General features: G+C 37.8%; 1 protein-coding gene across 1 annotated transcript in view; it reads right to left on the minus strand.

Moving 5' to 3' along the window:
* Positions 1-19393, minus strand: part of PRKCG (protein kinase C gamma) — a 711210-nt gene that overhangs the window by 285475 nt on the left and 406342 nt on the right. The window contains exon 4 of the mRNA XM_053690662.1: positions 10535-10646. Coding sequence (XP_053546637.1) covers positions 10535-10646 — 112 coding nt within the window. The remainder of the gene's footprint in view (positions 1-10534; positions 10647-19393) is intronic.

Genomic DNA, 19393 nt, shown 5'->3' on the forward strand with positions numbered 1-19393 from the left:
AATACTGGGGATCAGGCTGTCATCTTAAGGCACTGAGACAATACTGGGGTTCAGGCTGTCATCTAAAGGCACAGAGACAATACTGGGGATCAGGTTGTCATCTTAAGGCACAGAGACAATACTGGGGATCAGGTTGTCATCTAAAGGCACAGAGACAATACTGGGGATCAGGCTGTCATCTTAAGGCACTGAGACAATACTGGGGATCAGGCTGTCATCTTAAGGCACAGAGACAATACTGGGGATCAGGCTGTCATCTTAAGGCACAGATACCATACTGGGGATCAGGCTGACATCTAAAGGCACAGAGACAATAATGGGGATCAGGCTGTCATCTTAAGGCACAGAGACAATACTGGGGATCAGGCTGTCATCTAAAGGCACAGAGACAATACTGGGGATCAGGCTATCATCTTAAGGCACAGAGACAATACTGGGGATCAGGCTGTCATCTAAAGGCACAGAGACAATACTGGGGATCAGGCTGTCATCTAAAGGCACAGAGACAATACTGGGGATCAGGCTGTCATCTTAAGGCACAGAGACAATACTGGGGATCAGGCTGTCATCTAAAGGCACAGAGACAATACTGGGGATCAGGCTGACATCTTAAGGCACAGAGACAATACTGGGGATCAGGCTGTCATCTAAAGGCACAGAGACAATACTGGGGATCAGGCTGTCATCTAAAGGCACAGAGACAATACTGGGGATCAGGCTGACATCTTAAGGCACTGAGACAATACTGGGGATAAGGCTGTCATCTAAAGGCACAGAGACAATACTAGGGATCAGGCTGACATCTTAAGGCACATAGACAATACTGGGGATCAGGCTGTCATCTTAAGGCACAGAGACAATACTGGGGATCAGGCTATCATCTTAAGGCACAGAGACAATACTGGGGATCAGGCTGTCATCTAAAGGCACAGAGACAATACTGGGGATCAGGCTGTCATCTAAAGGCACAGAGACAATACTGGGGATCAGGCTGTCATCTTAAGGCACAGAGACAATACTGGGGATCAGGCTGTCATCTTAAGGCACAGAGACAATACTGGGGATCAGGCTGTCATCTAAAGGCACAGAGACAATACTGGGGATCAGGCTGTCATCTAAAGGCACAGAGACAATACTGGGGATCAGGTTGTCATCTTAAGGCACAGAGACAATACTGGGGATCAGGCTGTCATCTTAAGGCACAGAGACAATACTGGGGATCAGGCTGTCATCTTAAGGCACAGAGACAATACTGGGGATCAGGCTCTCATCTTAAGGCACAGAGACAATACTGGGGATCAGGCTATCATCTTAAGGCACAGAGACAATACTGGGGATCAGGCTGTCATCTAAAGGCACAGAGACAATACTGGGGATCAGGCTGTCATCTAAAGGCACAGAGACAATACTGGGGATCAGGCTGTCATCTAAAGGCACAGAGACAATACTGGGGATCAGGCTGACATCTTAAGGCACAGAGACAATACTGGGGATCAGGCTGATATCTTAAGGCACAGAGACAATACTGGGGATCAGGTTGACATCTTAAGGCACAGAGACAATACTGGGGATCAGGCTGACATTTTAAGGCACTGAGACAATACTGGGGATCAGGCTGTCATCTTAAGGCACAGAGACAATACTGGGGATCAGGCAGTCATCTTAAGGCACAGAGACAATACTGGGGATCAGGCTGTCATCTAAAGAAACAGATTGTGGCTCTGGGGTTGAGGATGAAGTCTCAGAATAAAGACAGTGATTCTGGGGTTCAAGATATAATCTCAAGGCACTGACTGTGGCTCTAGAGATCGGGTTAAAGTATCAAAATACAACAGACATTAATACTGGGGTTCAGGCTGTAAATTAATGATACATTCTGTGGTTCTGTAGTTTAGGCTCAAGTCTGAGGGTGCAGACAACTGGGGTTGTCTATGTGCACATTTTATAATAGATGTAAAATTGAAAGTTGTTTAAAATTGCATGCTCTGTCTAGACTATGATAGTTTAATTTTGACTTTACTGCCCCTCTGAGTCCCATATTGAGGTTAAATATAAAGGGACATCAAACCTAATTGTTTTCTTTCATGATTCATATAGAGAATACAATTTTTTTTCCAATTTACTTATATGATCAAATTTGCTTCCTTCTTTGTTGAAGAGGTATCTAGATAGGTAGTGTGCACATGTGTGGAGCACTACATGACAGGAAATAATGCTGCCATCTAGTGATCTTGCTAATGTATCATAGTGTTGCAAACTGCTGCAGACACGTGCACATTCCTGAACTTACCTTCCTGCTTTTCAGCAAAGGGTAATAAGAAAACAAAGACAATTTAATAGAAGTAAAATGGAAAGTTGTTTAAAATTGTATGTTCTATCTGAATTATGAAAGAAAATGTTTGGGTTTTATATCCCTTTAAGATAATGCTGTTCTCATTAAGGCATATCTTTATCTGTGCAAAAACCGGGAGGCCCCAGAGCACAAGAATATTTATAAATGCAAAACTGTATTTTTTATTTGTTGTTTCCTCCTAGAAATATTATTTCCAAATGCAAGATCAATGTCATGTTACAATAACTGATTTTGAGATATTGGCCCCTACTTATCAAGGCGTCAACCTCAAATATGCTGGAATTCGCCTTAGTTATCAAGCCCGGCTGCCCGGCAAAAGTAGAATATAGTGACGTAAGCTTCGATCCGCCGGACTCAGTCTGACACAGATCGATTCTTACGTCACTCCAGATGTTCCGAACGCAAGTTCAGCACAATCTGACTACTTTTGCTAGTTATCAAATAACTAGCAGGTACGCTCTGCACTTTTCCGGCCCAGCGTACCTGGTTTTCAATCCACCGCCCTAGAGGCGACGGATCCCATAGGAATCAATGGGAGTCTGACCATAGCGAAAGTTCATGTTCGCTGCTGCCCGATATCCCATTGATTCCTATGGGAGATTTCTGCACCTAACACCCTAACATGTACCCCGAGTCTAAACACCCCTAATCTGTCCCCCCCTACACCGCCGCTACTAAATAAATGTATTACCCCCTAAACCGCCGCTCCCGGAGCCCACCGCCACTCTAATAAACTGATTAACCCCTAAACCGCCGCTCCCGGACCCCGCCGCCACTATAATAAATATGTGAACCCCTAAACTGCCGCTACTGGACCCCGCCACCACTATAAAAAATATGTTCACCCCTAAACTGCCGCTCCCGGACCCCGCCGCCACTATAATAAATATGTTAACCCCTAAATTGCCGCTCCCGGAACCCGCCGCAACTATAATAAATATGTTAACCCCTAAACCACCGCTCCCGGACCCTGCCGCAACTATAATAAAATTATTAACCCCTAAACCTAAGTCTAACCCTAACACCCACCTAACTTAAATATTAATTAAATACATCTAAATATATATTATTCTTATTAACTAAATTAATCCTATTTAAAATTAAATACTTACCTATAAAATATACCCTAATATAGCTACAATATAACTAATAATTATATTGTAGCTATTTTAGGATTTATTTTTATTTTACAGGCAAATTTCAATTTATTTTAACTAGGTACAATAGCTATTAAATAGTTATTAACTATTTAATAGCTACCTAGTTAAAATAAAGACAAATTTACCTGTAAAATAAATCCTAACCTAAGTTACAATTACACCTAACACTACACTATCATTAAATAAATTATTCCTATTAAAAACTAAATACTTACCTGTAAAATAAACCCTAAGATAGCTACAATGTAATTAATAATTACATTGTAGCTATTTTAGGATTTATATTTATTTTACAGGTAACTTTGTATTTATTTTAGCTAGTTAGAATAGTTATTAAATAGTTATTAACTATTTAATAACTACCTAGCTAAAATAAATACAAAATTACCTGTAAAATAAATCCTAACCTAAATTACAATTAAACCTAACACTACACTATCATTAAATTAATTAAATAAATTAGCTACAAATAACTACAATTAAAAAAACTAACTAAAGTACAAAAAATAAAAAAAACTAAGTTACAAAAAAAAAGTTACAAACATTTTAAAAATATTACAACAATTTTAAGCTACTTACACCTAATCTAAGCCCCCTAATAAAATAACAAAGTCCCGCAAAATAAAAAAATGCCCTACCCTATTCTAAATTACGAAAGTTAACAGCTCTATTGCCTTACCAGCCCTTAAAAGGGCCTTTTGCGGGGCATGCCCCAAAGTATTCAGCTCTTTTGCCTGTAAAAAAAAATTCAACCCCCCAATATTAAAACCCACCACCCACATACCCCTACTCTAACCCAAACCACCCTTAAATAAACCTAACACTACCCCCCTGAAGATCATCCTACCTTTAGCCGTCTTCAGCCAGCCGACCACCGATGGAACAGAAGAGGACATCCGCAGCGGCCGAAGTCATCATCCAAGGGGCGCTGAAGAGGTCTTCCATCCTATTGAAGTCTTCATCCAGGCGGCGTCTTCAATATTCATCCTTCCGGAGCAGAGCTTAGCCATCTTCAGACGAGCTGACGCGGAGCCATCTTCTTCCACCGACGACTTCCCGACGAATGATGGTTCCTTTAAGTGACATCATCCAAGATGGCGTCCCTCGAATTCCGATTGGCTGATAGGATTCTATCAGCCAATCGAAATTAAGGTAGGAAAAATCTGATTGGCTGATTGAATCAGCCAATCAGATTGAAGTTCAATCTGATTGGCTGATCCAATCAGCCAATCAGATTGAGCTTGCATTCTATTGGCTGTTCCGATCAGCCAATAGAATGCAAGCTCAATCTGATTGGCTGAATTTTTAAAATGTTTGTAACTTTTTTTTTTGTAACTTAGTTTTTTTTATTTTTTGTACTTTAATTTAATTGTATTTAATTGTAGTTATTTGTAGCTAATTTATTTAATTAATTTAATGATAGTGTAGTGTTAGGTTTAATTGTAACTTAGGTTAGGATTTATTTTACAGGTAATTTTGTATTTCTTTTAGCTAGGTAGTTATTAAATAGTTAATAACTATTTAATAACTATTCTAACTAGCTAAAATAAATACAAAGTTACCTGTAAAATAAATATAAATCCTAAAATAGCTACAATGTAATTATTAATTACATTGTAGCTATCTTAGGGTTTATTTTCCAGGTAAGTATTTAGTTTTAAATAGGAATAATTTAGTTAATGATAGTGTAGTGTTAGGTGTAATTGTAACTTAGGTTAGTTTTTATTTTACAGGTAAATTTCTCTTTATTTTAACTAGGTAGCTAGTATTTAGTTGCGGCGGGGTCCGGGATCGGCAGGACAGGGATTAATAAATGTATTATAGGTGGCGGCGTTTTGGGGGGCAGGATAGAGGTTACTAGGTATAATGTAGGTGGCGGTGGGCTCCGAGAGCGGCGGTTTAGGGGTTAATACATTTATTATAGTTGTGGCAGGGCCTAGGAGCGGTGGTTTAGGGGTTAATAACTTTATTTAGTTGCGGGGGGCTCCGGGAGCGCCGGTATAGGGGGTAGAACAGTGTAGTTTAGTGTGAGTGCTTAGTGACAGGGGTATCAATAAAGCTGGGAAAAAGCCAAAGAGCAGCGAGATTGGATGAGTGATAACTATCACAGTCCGCTGCTCATCGCCCCGTACTTGGTGCGCGGCTTTTTGACAGCTTTATTGATAAGTTTGGCGAGCGTATTCAGGTCCGCGGCGGCGATGTGAGGCGAGCTTAGGCGGGCGTATTGGGGCCGGCGATGGCAGGTAAGTAGACACGTTGATAACTAGAGGCCAAAGTATTTTATATCAAAGAGAACCAATATTTAATTTTTATTTTTACGTTTACTTTTTTAACATTTCCCACATTGTTCCTTTGTTTAAAAAAACAATGTTCAATAAAGTTTTGGTTGGCCATTATAATGCTCCTTTATAATTTTACTTCTTGACTTTTTAAAAAAGGTATAAGTATTTCTACTTATGTGTGCATCCCATACCCTGGAAAGATTAAACACTTTCTATTTCAAAGGGAGGTTTAGAACTTCTAATTCTATCAGTTTGCTGTTGAATTTTTCCTGTAGGTTTTTTAAAGAAGATGTATAGAGCTTAGTGATCTTGAAAGCTTGTATCAGGTTATATTTCAGTTTCCTCCACTCAAAGCATTAGATTCTTAGTACCTTCACTTCTTATACTGGGCTAGATTACGAGTTGAACACTATCTATAGCTTCCGCTCATGCATTAACTACGATCAACTTCGGCTTTTAAAGGATGTCGGGTACCACACGTATTATAAGTGTAAAGAAAAAAAGTTTTGGCTCTTGTGCTAACCCTGCTGCTCGCAAAAAGCAGACTTTATAATATCGCTAACATATTCTCCCATGAACTTCAATGGAGCGCAAGAAGTAGAATAAAAACACCAACACCCAAGCAGTCGTGCAAACGTAATCGCGTTTAACTAAGTGTGCTAAACCGACATGCAATTTGAATACATTCCAACATTCTTCACATAGAATAATATCTTCTTTTTATTCATAAATACACACACATATATATATATATATATATATATATATACATATACAGTATATGTCTGTAAATACACATATACACATATAAATATATAAATACGCACACATATATATATACAGTATATGTCTGTAAATACACATATACATATATAAATATATAAATACACATGTACACACACCTCGACATATATATATATATACACACACACACACATTGTAAGTTCCCACGGGAACAGGGCTCTCAATTCTCCCTGTATTTGTCTGCAAAATGTTGTTTTTTATTGTATTGTTTAACCGTTCTACTTTTTTGTACCCATGGACAGCGCTGCAGAATCTGTTGGCGCTTTATAAATAAAGAATAATAATAATAATATATATACACACATATTTAGACATGTAAATGCTTCATGTATTTCTATGTTAAAGCCCTTTGCAGCCTTTTTTTTAATCAGACACCTAAGACCTCATATCTTTGAGCCCTTATAACTTTTGTTTGTAATTTTACTTTTAAATAATTTTTATTAGCTAGTGTTATTTTGAGTGTTACTGTACTTTTAAATGTATTTTTAATGTATTTTGTGCAACTTTTTCGTCAAATGTAACAGTTAAACAGAGCTCTAAAGTTGCACTATCACAACACAAATAAAATTATTAACCCCTAAACCTCTGGCCTCCAACATCACTAACACTAAACAAATATATTAACCCCTAAACCTAACCTTAACCCTAACATAACCCTAACCATAAATCTAACCCTAACGTAACCCTAAGCCTAACACCCCCTAACTTAAATATAATTAAAATAAATCTAAATAAACCTTACAATTATTAACTAAATAATTCCTATTTAAAACTAAATACAAACTTACCTATAACCCCCCCCCTAAGCTAGCTACAATATAACTAATAGTTATATTGTAGCTATCTTAGGTTTTATTTTTATATCACAGCTAAGTTTGTATTTATTTTAACTAGGTAGACTAGTTAGTAAATAGATATTAACTATTTAATAACTACCTAGTTAAAATAAATACAGTTACCTGTAAAATAAAACCTAACTTGCCTTACACTGAAACCTAACATTACAATAAAATAAATTAAATTATTAAAATACAATTTTCTAATTTACAAAAAAATTAAACACTAAATTACAAAAAAAATAAAAAAAATTAAATTATCAAAAATAAAAATGAATTACTCCTAATCTAATAGCCCTATCAAAATAAAAAAGCCCCCCCAAAATAAAAAAAAACCCTAGCCTACACTAAACTGCCAATGGCCCTTAAAAGGGCCTTTTGTGGGGCATAGCCCCAAAGAAATCAGCTCTTTTACCTGTAAAAAAAAAATACAAACACCCCCCAACAGTAAAACCCACCACCCAACCAAACACCCCCCCAAATAAAAGGGCATTTAGTTATTTTACATTGCCCAAAACCGTAACCTAAAAAAAAACCCCACCAAAAAACCCTTAAAAAAACCTAACACTATCCCCGACGATCTTCATCCAGACGGCATCTTCTAATTTCATCCATCCGGCGTGGAGCCGGTCCATCTTCAAGACATCCAGTGCGGAGCATCCTTTTCTTACGGTCGTCGCTGGAAAATGAAGGTTCCCTTTATGTGACGTTACTCAAGATGGCGTCCCTTACATTCCTTTTGGCTGAAAGATTTCTATCAGCCAATAGGAATTAAAGGGGAAAAAATCCTATTGGCTGTTGCAATCAGCCAATGGGATTGAGCTTTCATCCTATTGGCTGATCCAATCAGCCAATAGGATTGAGCTCTCATGCTATTGGCTGTTCCAATCAGCCAATAGGATTAAAGCTCAATCCTATTGGCTGATTTGCAAAAGCCAATAGGATTTTTTCCCCTTTATTCCTATTGGCTGATAGAAATCTTTCAGCCAATAGGAATGTAAGGGATGCAATCTTGGATGACATCACTTAAAGGGAACCTTCATTTTCCAGCGACGACCGTAAGAAGAGGATGCTCCATGCCGGATGTCTTGACGATGGACCTGCTCCGCGCCGGATGGATAAAGATAGAAGATACCGTCTGGATGAAGACTTCTTTCCGCTTGGATAAGGACTTTGTTTCTGACAAGAGGTCATAATTTAAGGTTGGAGGAAAGGAGATTTAATCTCCTGCAACGGAAACGTTTTTTCACTGTAAGAGCAATAAAATTGTGGAACTCATTACCAAAGGAGGTAGTGAATGCCAATGCCATAGATACATTTAAAAATAGTCTGGATAAATTTCTGTATATAAACAAAATTCATGGATATGATTGCTAGTATTAAATGGGTCACATTTTAATGGGGTTATTTAAGCTTAACTGGAGCTTTTTGAAAGTATTTTAGATTTGTATAGGTTGAACTCGATGGACTTCAGTCTTTTTTCAACCTTATCTACTATGTTACTATGTTACTTTCCCGGGTGAATGAAGATCGAAGAGGCCTCCTGGATGAAGATTTATTTCCACTTGGATGAGGACCTCACCGGCTGGATGAGGATGGATGTCCGGACTTCGATAACTGTAAGTGGATCATCGGGGGTTAGTGTTAGGTTTATTTACGGGGTTTTTGGGTGGGTTTTTTTTTTTAGGTTAGGGTTTTTGGGCAATGTAAAAGAGCTAAATGCCCTTTTAAGGGCAATGCACATCCAAATGCCCTTTTCATGTCAATGTTTAGCTTAGGTTTATTTAGATAGGTTTTTATATGGGGGGGGGGGTTGGTTGTTTGGGTGGTGGGTTTTACTGTTGGAGGGTGTTTGTATTATTTTTTTACAGGTAAAAGAGCTGATTTCTTTGGGACAATGCCACACAAATTAGGAGTAATTCATTTTTATTTTTGATAATTTCGTTTTTTATTTTTTGTAATTTAGTGTTTATTTTTTTTTGTAATTTAGTAAATTGTATTTTATTAATTTCATTTATTTTATTTTATTGTAATGTTAGTTTTTAGTGTAAGGTAGGTTAGGTTTTATTTTACAGGTAACTTTGTATTTATTTTAACTAGGAATTATTTAGTTAATAATTGTAAGGTTTATTTAGATTTATTTTAATTATATTTAAGTTAGGGGGTTTTAGGCTTAGGGTTACGTTATGGTTAGGGTTACGTTAGGGTTAGGATTAGGGGTTAATATATTTATGTAGAGTTAGTGATGTGGGAGGTCAGAGGTTTAGGGGTTAATAATTTATTTTAGTATATTTCCTTGTGGGGGGCTTGCGGTTTAGTGGTTAATAGGTTTATTATAGCAGCGGTGTGGTCGGACGGCAGATTAGGGGTTAATAATATTTAATTAGTGTTTGCGATGCAGGAGGGTGACAGTTTAGGGGTTAATAGGTTTATTATAGTGGCGACGATGTCGGGGAGTGGCGGAATAGGGGTTAATAATTTTATTTTAGTGTTTGCGGTATGGGAGGGCCTTGGTTTAGGGGTTAATAGGTAGCTTATGGGTGTTAGTGTACTTTTTAACACTTTAGTTATGAGTTTTATGGTACAGCTTTGTAACGTAAAACTCATAACTACTGACTTCAGATGGCGGTACGGATCTTGTGGTTATAGAGTGTACCGCTCACTTTTTGACCTCCCAGGCAAACTCATAATAGCGGCGCTATGGAAGTCCCTTTGAAAAAGGACTTTTTTAAAAGTGCGGTACTGACGTTGTGTAACGGCCAAAAAGGTGTGCGGTACACCTATACCTACAAGACTTGTAATAACAGCGTTAGGGAAAAAGCAGCGTTATGAAGCATAACGATGCTTTTTCACTCATAACGCAAAACTCGTAATCTAGCTGTATGTTTTTATGGAAAGGAGCTAAGTTTAAACCAATTACATCAAGTGGAAGGCATACAGTACATTTGATAATAGAAGTGAAGTGGACAGTTGTTTTTTTTTAAATTGTGCAATCTATATGAATCATGAAAGTTTAATTTCGACTCTCATGTACCTTTAATATATCACAACACTAGGCATTTCCAAGTTACACTATAATCACTATATTATACTACTTACAAGCACATTTCATCCCCTGGTGGACCAGCCCATAAAGAAGTGAACCACAGTGGTCACAGAATGTGGGACTGCTGTAGCTGTGGACCTTGAACTTATGTCGACTGCGGGGATCCTGTAAACAACAGAATTGAAAATATTCTTCAGTGGGAAAAACTTATTTCTTTTGAATATTGTAACATCATAAAAACGGTGTTAAAATTATTTTAAATGACCACTGAATACAATAGAATTGTATTACCAAAAAGTGCATGATAAAAAGATGATGCAATAGTACTTACTTTGTATTTGAAACGAGCAGTAGATTTTATTCTGACATATTTTTAAACTTTAATTTAACTTGTATCATGTGACAGCCATCAGCCAATCACAGACTAGTATACATATACACTGTGAACTTGTGCACATGCTCAGTATTTGCTGGTGCCTCAGAAAGTGTGTATATAAAAAAAGACTGTGCACAATGTGATAATGGAAGTAAATTGGGAAGTCTATTAAAACTGCATTATCTATCTCAATCATGAAACTTTCATTTTGACTTTAGTGTCCCTTTAACAAACTTCAAAATACTACAAAAATCTTTATTTAGATTATTTATAAAAAACACAGATCCATTTGTTATGACATGTATTTAAAAACATAATTTATGTAAGAATTTACCTGATAAATTCATTTATTTCATATTGGCAAGAGTCCATGAGCTAGTGACGTATGGGTTATACATTCCTACCAGGACGGGCAAAGTTTCCCAAACCTCAAAATACCTATATATACACCCCTCACCACACCCACAATTCAGTTTAATGAATAGCCAAGTAGTGGAGTAATAAAGAAAGGTGTAAAATGCATCAACAAAGGAATTTGGAAATAATTGTGCTTTATACAAAAAATACATAACCACCATAAAAAAGGGTGGGCCTCATGGCCTCTTGCCAATATGAAAGAAATTAATTTATCAGGTAAATTCTTACATAAATTATGTTTTCTTTCATGTAATTGGCAAGAGTCCATGAGCTAGTGACGTATGGGATATCAATACCCAAGGTGTGGAATTCCACTCAAGAGTCACTAGAGAGGGAGGGATGAAAATAAATAACAGCCATTTTCTGCTGAAAAAATAATCCACAACCCAAATTATAAGTTTATTCTATAATGACAAGAAAAACTTAAAACATCAGCAGAAGAATCAAACTGAAACAGCTGCCTGAAGAACTTTTCTACCAAAGACTGCTTCTGAAGAAGCAAATACATCAAAATGGTAGAATTTAGTAAATGTATGCAAAGAGGACCAAGTTGCCGCTTTGCAAATCTGATCAACTGAAGCTTCATTCATAAAAGCCCACAAAGTGGAGACTGATCTAGTAGAATGAGCTGTAATTCTCTGAGGCGGGGCATGACCCGACTCCAAATAAGCTTGAAGAATCAAAAGCTTTAACCAAGAAGCCAAGGAAATAGCAGAGGCCTTCTGACATTTCCTAGGACCAGAAAATATAACAAATAGACTAGAAGCCTTCCTGAAATCTTTTGTAGCTTCAACATAATATTTCAAAGCTCTTACCACATCTAAAGAATGTAAGGATCTCTCCAAAGAATTCTTAGGATTAGAACACAAGGAAGGGACAACAATTTCTCTACTAATGTTGTTAGAATGCACAACCTTAGGTAAAAATTTAAATGAAGTCTGCAAAACCGCCTTATCCTGATGAAAAATCAGAAAAGGAGATTCACAAGAAAGAGCAGATAGCTCAGAAACTCTTCTAGCAGAAGAGATAGCCAAAAGGAACAACACTTTCCAAGAAAGTAGTTTAATATCCAAAAAATGCATAGGCTCAAAAGGAGGAGCCTGTAATGCCTTCAAAACCGAATTAAGACTCCAAGGAGGAGAAATTGATTTAATGACAGGCTTGATATGAACTAAAGCCTTTACAAAACAGTGAATATCAGGAAGTTTAGCAATCTTTCTGTGAAATAAAACAGAAAGAGCAGAGATTTGTCCCTTCAAGGAACTTGCAGACAAACCTTTATCCAAACCATCCTGAAGAAACTGTAAAATTCTAAAAGAATGCCAAGAGAATTTATGACAAGAACACCATGAAATGTAAGTCTTCCAAACTCGATAATAAATCTTTCTAGAGACAGATTTACAAGCTTGTAACATAGTATTAATTACTGAGTCAGAGAAACCTCTATGACTTAGCACTAAGCGTTCAATTTCCATACCTTCAAATTTAATGATTTGAGATTCTGATGGAAAAATGGACCTTGAGACAGTAGGTCCAGCCTTAACGGAAGTGGCCAAGGTTGGCAACTGGACATCCGAAGAAGATCCACATACTGAAATCTGTGTGGCCATGCTGGAGCCACCAGCAACACAAACGATTGTTCCATGATGATTTTGGAGATCACTCTTGGAAGAAGAACTAGAGGCGGAAAGATGTAAGCAGGTTGATAACACCATGGAAGTGTCAACGCATCCACTGCTTCTGCCTGAACATCCCTGGACCTGGACAGGTATCTGGGAAGTTTCTTGTTTAGATGAGAGGCCATCAGATCTATCTCTGGAAAACCCCACATCTGAACAATCTGAGAAAACACATCTGGATGGAGAGACCACTCCCCTGGATGTAAAGTCTGACGGATGAGATAATCAGCCTCCCAATTGTCTACACCTGGGATATGCACCGCAGAGATTAGACAGAAGCTGGATTCCGCCCAAGCAAGTATCTGAGATACTTCTTTCATGGCTTGGGGACTGTGAGTCCCACCCTGATGATTGACATATGCCACAGTTGTGATATTGTCTGTCTGAAAGCAAATGAACGGTTCTCTCTTTAACAGAGGCCAAAACTGAAGAGCTCTGAGGATTGCACAGAGTTCTAAAATATTGATTGGTAATCTCGCCTCTTGAGATTTCCAAACCCCTTGTGCTGTCAGAGATCCCCAAACAGCTCCCCAACCTGAAAGACTTGCATCTGTAGTTATCACAGTCCAGGTTGGCCGAACAAAAGAAGCCCCTTGAACTAAACTCTTGTGACTTAACCACCACATCAGAGAGTGTCAAACATTGGGATTTAAGGATATTAATTGTGATATATTTGTATAATCCCTGCACCATTGATTCAGCATACAAAGCTGGAGAGGTCTCATGTGAAAACGAGCAAAGGGGGTCGCATCCGATGCTGCAGTCATGAGGCCTAAAACTTCCATGCACAAAGCCACTGAAGGGAATGACTGAGACTGAAGGTGCTGACAAGTTGCAACCAATTTAAAACATCTCTTGTCTGTTAGAGACAGAGTCATGGACACTGAATCTATCTGGAAACCTAAAAAGGTGACCCTTGTCTGAGGAATCAAGAAACTTTTTGGTAAATTGATCCTCCAACCATGTTTCTGAAGAAACAACACTAGTTGATTTTTGTGAGGTTCTGCAGAACGTAAAGACTGAGCTAGTACCAAGATATCGTCCAAATAAGGAACCACTGAAATACCCTGTTCTCTGGTTACAGAGCATAGGGCACCTAGAACCTTTGAAAAGATTCTTAGAGCTGTTGCTATCCCAAATGGAAGAGCAACAAATTGGTAATGCTTGTCTAGAAAAGAGAATCTCAGGAATTGATAATGTTCTGGATGAATCGGAATATGAAGGTATGCATCCTGCAAGTCTATTGTGGACATATAATGTCCTCACTGACCAAAAGGCAGAAAAGTCCTTATAGTCACCATCTTGATAGTTGGTACTCTTATATAACGATTCAAAATTTTCAGATCCAGAACTGGTCTGAATGAATTTTCCTTCTTTGGGACAATGAAAAGATTTGAATAAAAACCCAGACCCTGTTCCTGAAAAGGAACCGGCATGATTACCCCTGAAAACTCCAGGTCTGAAACACACTTCAGGAAAGCCTGAGCTTTTACTGGATTTGCTGGGATGCGTGATAGAAAAAATCTTCTCACAGGAGGTCTTACTCTGAATACGATTCGATACCCTTGAGAGACAATGCTCTGAATCCATTGATTTTGGACAGAATCTATCCAAATATCCTTGAAAAACCTTAATCTGTCTCCTACCAGCTGAGCTGGAATGAGGGCTGCACCTTCATGTGGACTTAGGGGCTGACTTTGGTTTCTTAAATGGCTTGGATTTATTCCAATTTGAGGAAGGCTTCCAATTGGAAACAGATTCCTTGGGGGAAGGATTAGACTTTTGTTCTTTATTTTGACGAAAGGAAGAAAAATGTTTAGAAGCCTTAGATTTACCCTTAGGTTTTTTATCCTGAGGAAGAAAAACTCCCTTTCCCCCAGTAACAGTTGAAATAATAGAATCCAACTGAGAACCGAATAAATTATTACCTTGGAAAGAGAGAGATAGCAATCTAGACTTAGATGTCATATCAGCATTCCAATATTTAAGCCACAAAGATCTTCTAGCTAAAATAGCTAAAGACATGGATCTAACATCAATTTTGATAATATCAAAAATGGCATCACAAATAAAAGGATTAGCATGTTGCAGTAAGCGAATAATGCTAGATATGTCAGAATCCAATTCTTGTTGCACTATATTTTCCAACCAAAAAGTTGATGCAGCCACAACATCAGCCAAAGAAATTGCAGGTGTGAGAAGATTACCTGAATATAAATAGGCTTTCCTTAGCTAAGATTCAAGCTTCCTATCTAAAGGATCTTTAAAGGAAATACTATCTTCCATAGGAATAGTGGTACGTTTAGCAAGAGTAAAAATAGCCCCATCAACTTTGGGGACTTTTTCCCAAAACTCTATAGAAATTGCTGGTAAAGGATACAATTTTTTAAACCTTGAAGAAGGAATAAAAGAAGTACCTGGCTTATTCCATTCCTTAGAAATCATATCAGAAATAGCATCAGGAATAGGAGAAACCTCTTGAGTAACCACAGGAGGTTTAAAAACAGCATTTAAACATTTACTAGACTTAATGTCAAGAGGACTGGTTTCCTCAATATCCAAAGTAATTAACACTTCTTTTAATAAAGAACAAATATACTCTATTTTAAATAAATAAGTAGATTTGTCAGTGTCAATATCTGAGGTTGGATCTTCTGTATCAGATAGATCCTCATCGGAGGAGGATAAGACATCATGTTGTCGGTCATTTAAAATTTCATCAACTGAGTGAGAAGTTTTAAAAGACCTTTAACGTTTATTAAAGGTGGAAATGCAGGCAAAGCCTTCTGAACAGAATCAGTAACAAATTCTTTAAAATTCATAGGTATATCATGTACATTAGAAGTTGAAGGAACTGCAACCAGCAATGTACTATTACTGATACACATTATCTGAATGTAAAAGTTTATCATGACAACTATTACAAATGACACTCGGAGAAATAACTTCCACAATCTTACAACAAATGCACTTAGCGTTGGTAGAACCGATGTCAGGCAGCAAAGTTTCAACAGATACTTCTGATTCAGGATCAGATTGAGACATCTTGCAAAATGTAAAAGAAAAAACAACATATTAAGCAAAATTATCAATTTCCTTATATGAAAGTTTCAGGAATGGAAAAAATGCAAACAGCATAGCCCTCTGACAAAAAGGCAATTGGCAAAGAGCAATGGGTATAAAATGAATGAAAAATTTGACGCCAAGTATGACGCACAATGTAAGTGAAAAACTTTTGGCGCCAACAATATCCGGAAATGACACACTTGCGTCACTAACAACGCAACTGTGTGTAAGGCTTCTGCGTCAACTACGACGCCGGAAATGACGAACTTGCGTCAACGGATGTACTTTTCGCGCCAAAAAAATTCTCACGCCAAGAAAGGCAATAAAGTCTAGCATTTGGAGCACCCGCGGGCCTAATAATGTCTGTATTTTGTAAGACAAGAGTAGTCAGTTTGAAAAAAAGCCTAAACTCCAGGTAAGAAAAAATATTTCTTAATATGTTTATTTCCCAAATATGAAACTGACAGTCTGCACAAGGAAATACATGAACCTGACTCATGGCAAATATAAGTACAATACATATATTTAGAACTTTATATAAATGCATAAAGTGCCAGAGTAATAAATTAAGTAATAAAAAACATACTTACCAAAAAAAGACACCCATCCACATATAGCATATAGCCAAACCAGTACCGAAACAGTTATCAGTAGAGGTAATGGTATATGAGAGTATATCGTCGATCTGAAAAGGGAGGTAGGAGATGAATCTCTACGACCGATAGCAGAGAACCTATGAAATAGACCCCTGTTAGGAAAATCATTGCATTCAATAGGTGATACTCCCTTCACGTCCCTCTGACATTCACTGTACTCTGAGAGGAATCGGGCTTCAAAAAAGCTGAGAAGGGCATGTCAACGTAGAAATCTTAGCACAAACTTACTTCACCACCTCCATAGGAGGCAAAGTTTGTAAAACAGAATTGTGGGTGTGGTGAGGGGTATAACTTTGCCCCTCCTGGTAGGATTGTATATCCCATACGTCACTAACTCATGGACTCTTGCCAATTACATGAAAGAAATAGAAAGTTTAACCATGAAAAAAGAAACCTTAAAATGCATAGGGTTGAGAATCTTAGCTTTAAAGAACAATTAATAAGCATTTTTCTCAACTAAACGGAGCCTGAACCACTGTTTATTTTCAGTAGAGTGGAGAAAAACTTGCAAAGACCTGATTGAGATGTAGCACAACAGTACAAATTTTGGTCTTTATGTCACTCACTTGGCATTTAAATGGTTGTGTTTGCAAATTATATATAAATGGACGCTCAGTACAAGTTGTAAATGCAACAAGTTTTTTGTTAGAATTAGCATCTTACATTTAAAGATAGTAAAACACTGTTTATTAAACCACCTCTAGGTATCACCTCTCTGTATTTCATGAATAGATTATTAAGCACATTTCACTGTAGCACACTTTGTATACCACAATTTACTTAGCGTAGGTAATCAGTCAAGTTTATTTGATACACATTACCATTTCGGTAGGCTACACCTGGTACATTCCATCACATTATATATATATATATATATATATATATATATATATATATATATATATATATATATATATATATATATATATATATATATATATATATATATATATATATATATATATATATATATATATATATATATATATATATTCTATGGATTATTTGATTTTTATAGTACATCTATAAAAATGATTTACATTAAATATTGATATTTGTCAATATTTTATATTTAATAAATACACAAAGCACCTTAAGATAACTCATGTTGGGTTAGTGCACATAAAGAATTAGTGTATTCCTGTCGTGTTTAAATATTTTAGGGTGTGCACGGGTTATGCGCACATACTTATGTAATATTATGACAGAAGGCAATACATATGTTTTTAATGTAAAGCTGATAAATAATATTTATTTAATTTATTTTTGCTTTATAAATTAAATTAGTTTTTAAATAAGATACAATAAAAAATTAAAAAAAAAAAGCCAAATATGGTACTTTAGTGAACACTTGGGGGGTCGATTTATGAAGCAGCGGATGCTGCTTCCGACCCACTCCGCTCCACTTCCCCCTGAAGCGGAAGTTAAGAAGCAGCGGTCCTAAGACCACTGCTCCTAAACTCGTCCGCCATCTCAGAGATGGCGGACAGCAATCAGCCTAAAAGAATACAATCAGGTCGATTGACACCCCCTGCTAGCGGCCGATTGGCCGTGAATCTGCAGGGGGCGGTATTGCACCAGCAGTTCTCAAGAACTGCTGGTGCAATGATAAATGCTGACAGCGTATGCTTCGGCATTTAGCGATATGTAGCGGACATGATAAGCTACATCGTATCATGTCCGTCCGCACAATAATAAATTGACCCCCTATTCTCTGTGCTCTTGTTTGCACCAACCCACTTCCTTTACAGAGGCCAAACCCTTTGCAGGGTTGTAACCAGAAGCTATGGAGCCTGTTACCAGGAAAGAATAAACAGGTAAATAAAAATTAATAAAATACACATGCTTTGATATAGTGTGTGTTTTATTATGCTGTGCAATTGATCTCAGAGGAAATTAGTTATGTTTGAGCAAAGAGATTGCTGCAACTGTTTAAGTCCCTTTAACCCCTTAACAACTGACAATGTGCAGGGTACGCCCTCCAAAAAAATACAGTTAACGACCGAGGATGTACCCTGCACGTCGTCGGTCTTGAAAAGCAGTGGAAGTGACCCTGATCGCTTCCAGCTGCTTTCCGGTTATTGCAGTGATGCCTTGATATCGAGGCATCCTGCAATAACCATAATTGGCCATCCGATGCAGAGAGAGCCACTCTGTCAAATCATAAAAACTAACCATGTCCCCCCCCCAGGAACCCCCCCCTTCACCCCCTCCCTCCGCCGGTGAGCTATGCAATCTCTATCCATGTTGTGCAATTAAGCCAGGAGAGGCAGTGAGCCGTTCAGCTGCCCTCCATTGATTGCGCAACATGGATGCTTGATAGTGTTAATAGCTCACTATCAGCAAACAACACCCAGTGGTAGCTCTTGCGGGCCCATACACGCTCCAATAGAGGTGGTTCTCCAAACCACCTCTATGATGGAGCTAATACCAGACAGCCAAATTAGGCAATCAGCTACCAGTGTTGCTGAGGAGGCGTGCCGGGCATGGACATGAATGACGTCTGGTTGGACTCACTGATACTGGTGCAGGCGCTGGCAGGAACTAACTGAAGAAGCAGGGAGCTGCTGCTGATTGCTAACTGCCCACTCACGTGGGTGTGACTGACATACACTGTGTGTCTGTGTCGCAGTGAGAAAATTGACTGTGACCGGAGTAGAGTGAGAGCCTCAGTCTGAGGGTGTTGTGCCACGTCGGGTGCCAGAGTTCAGTTTAAGA

The sequence above is a fragment of the Bombina bombina genome, chromosome 8 (assembly GCF_027579735.1).
Source record: "Bombina bombina isolate aBomBom1 chromosome 8, aBomBom1.pri, whole genome shotgun sequence".
Taxonomy (NCBI): domain Eukaryota; kingdom Metazoa; phylum Chordata; class Amphibia; order Anura; family Bombinatoridae; genus Bombina; species Bombina bombina.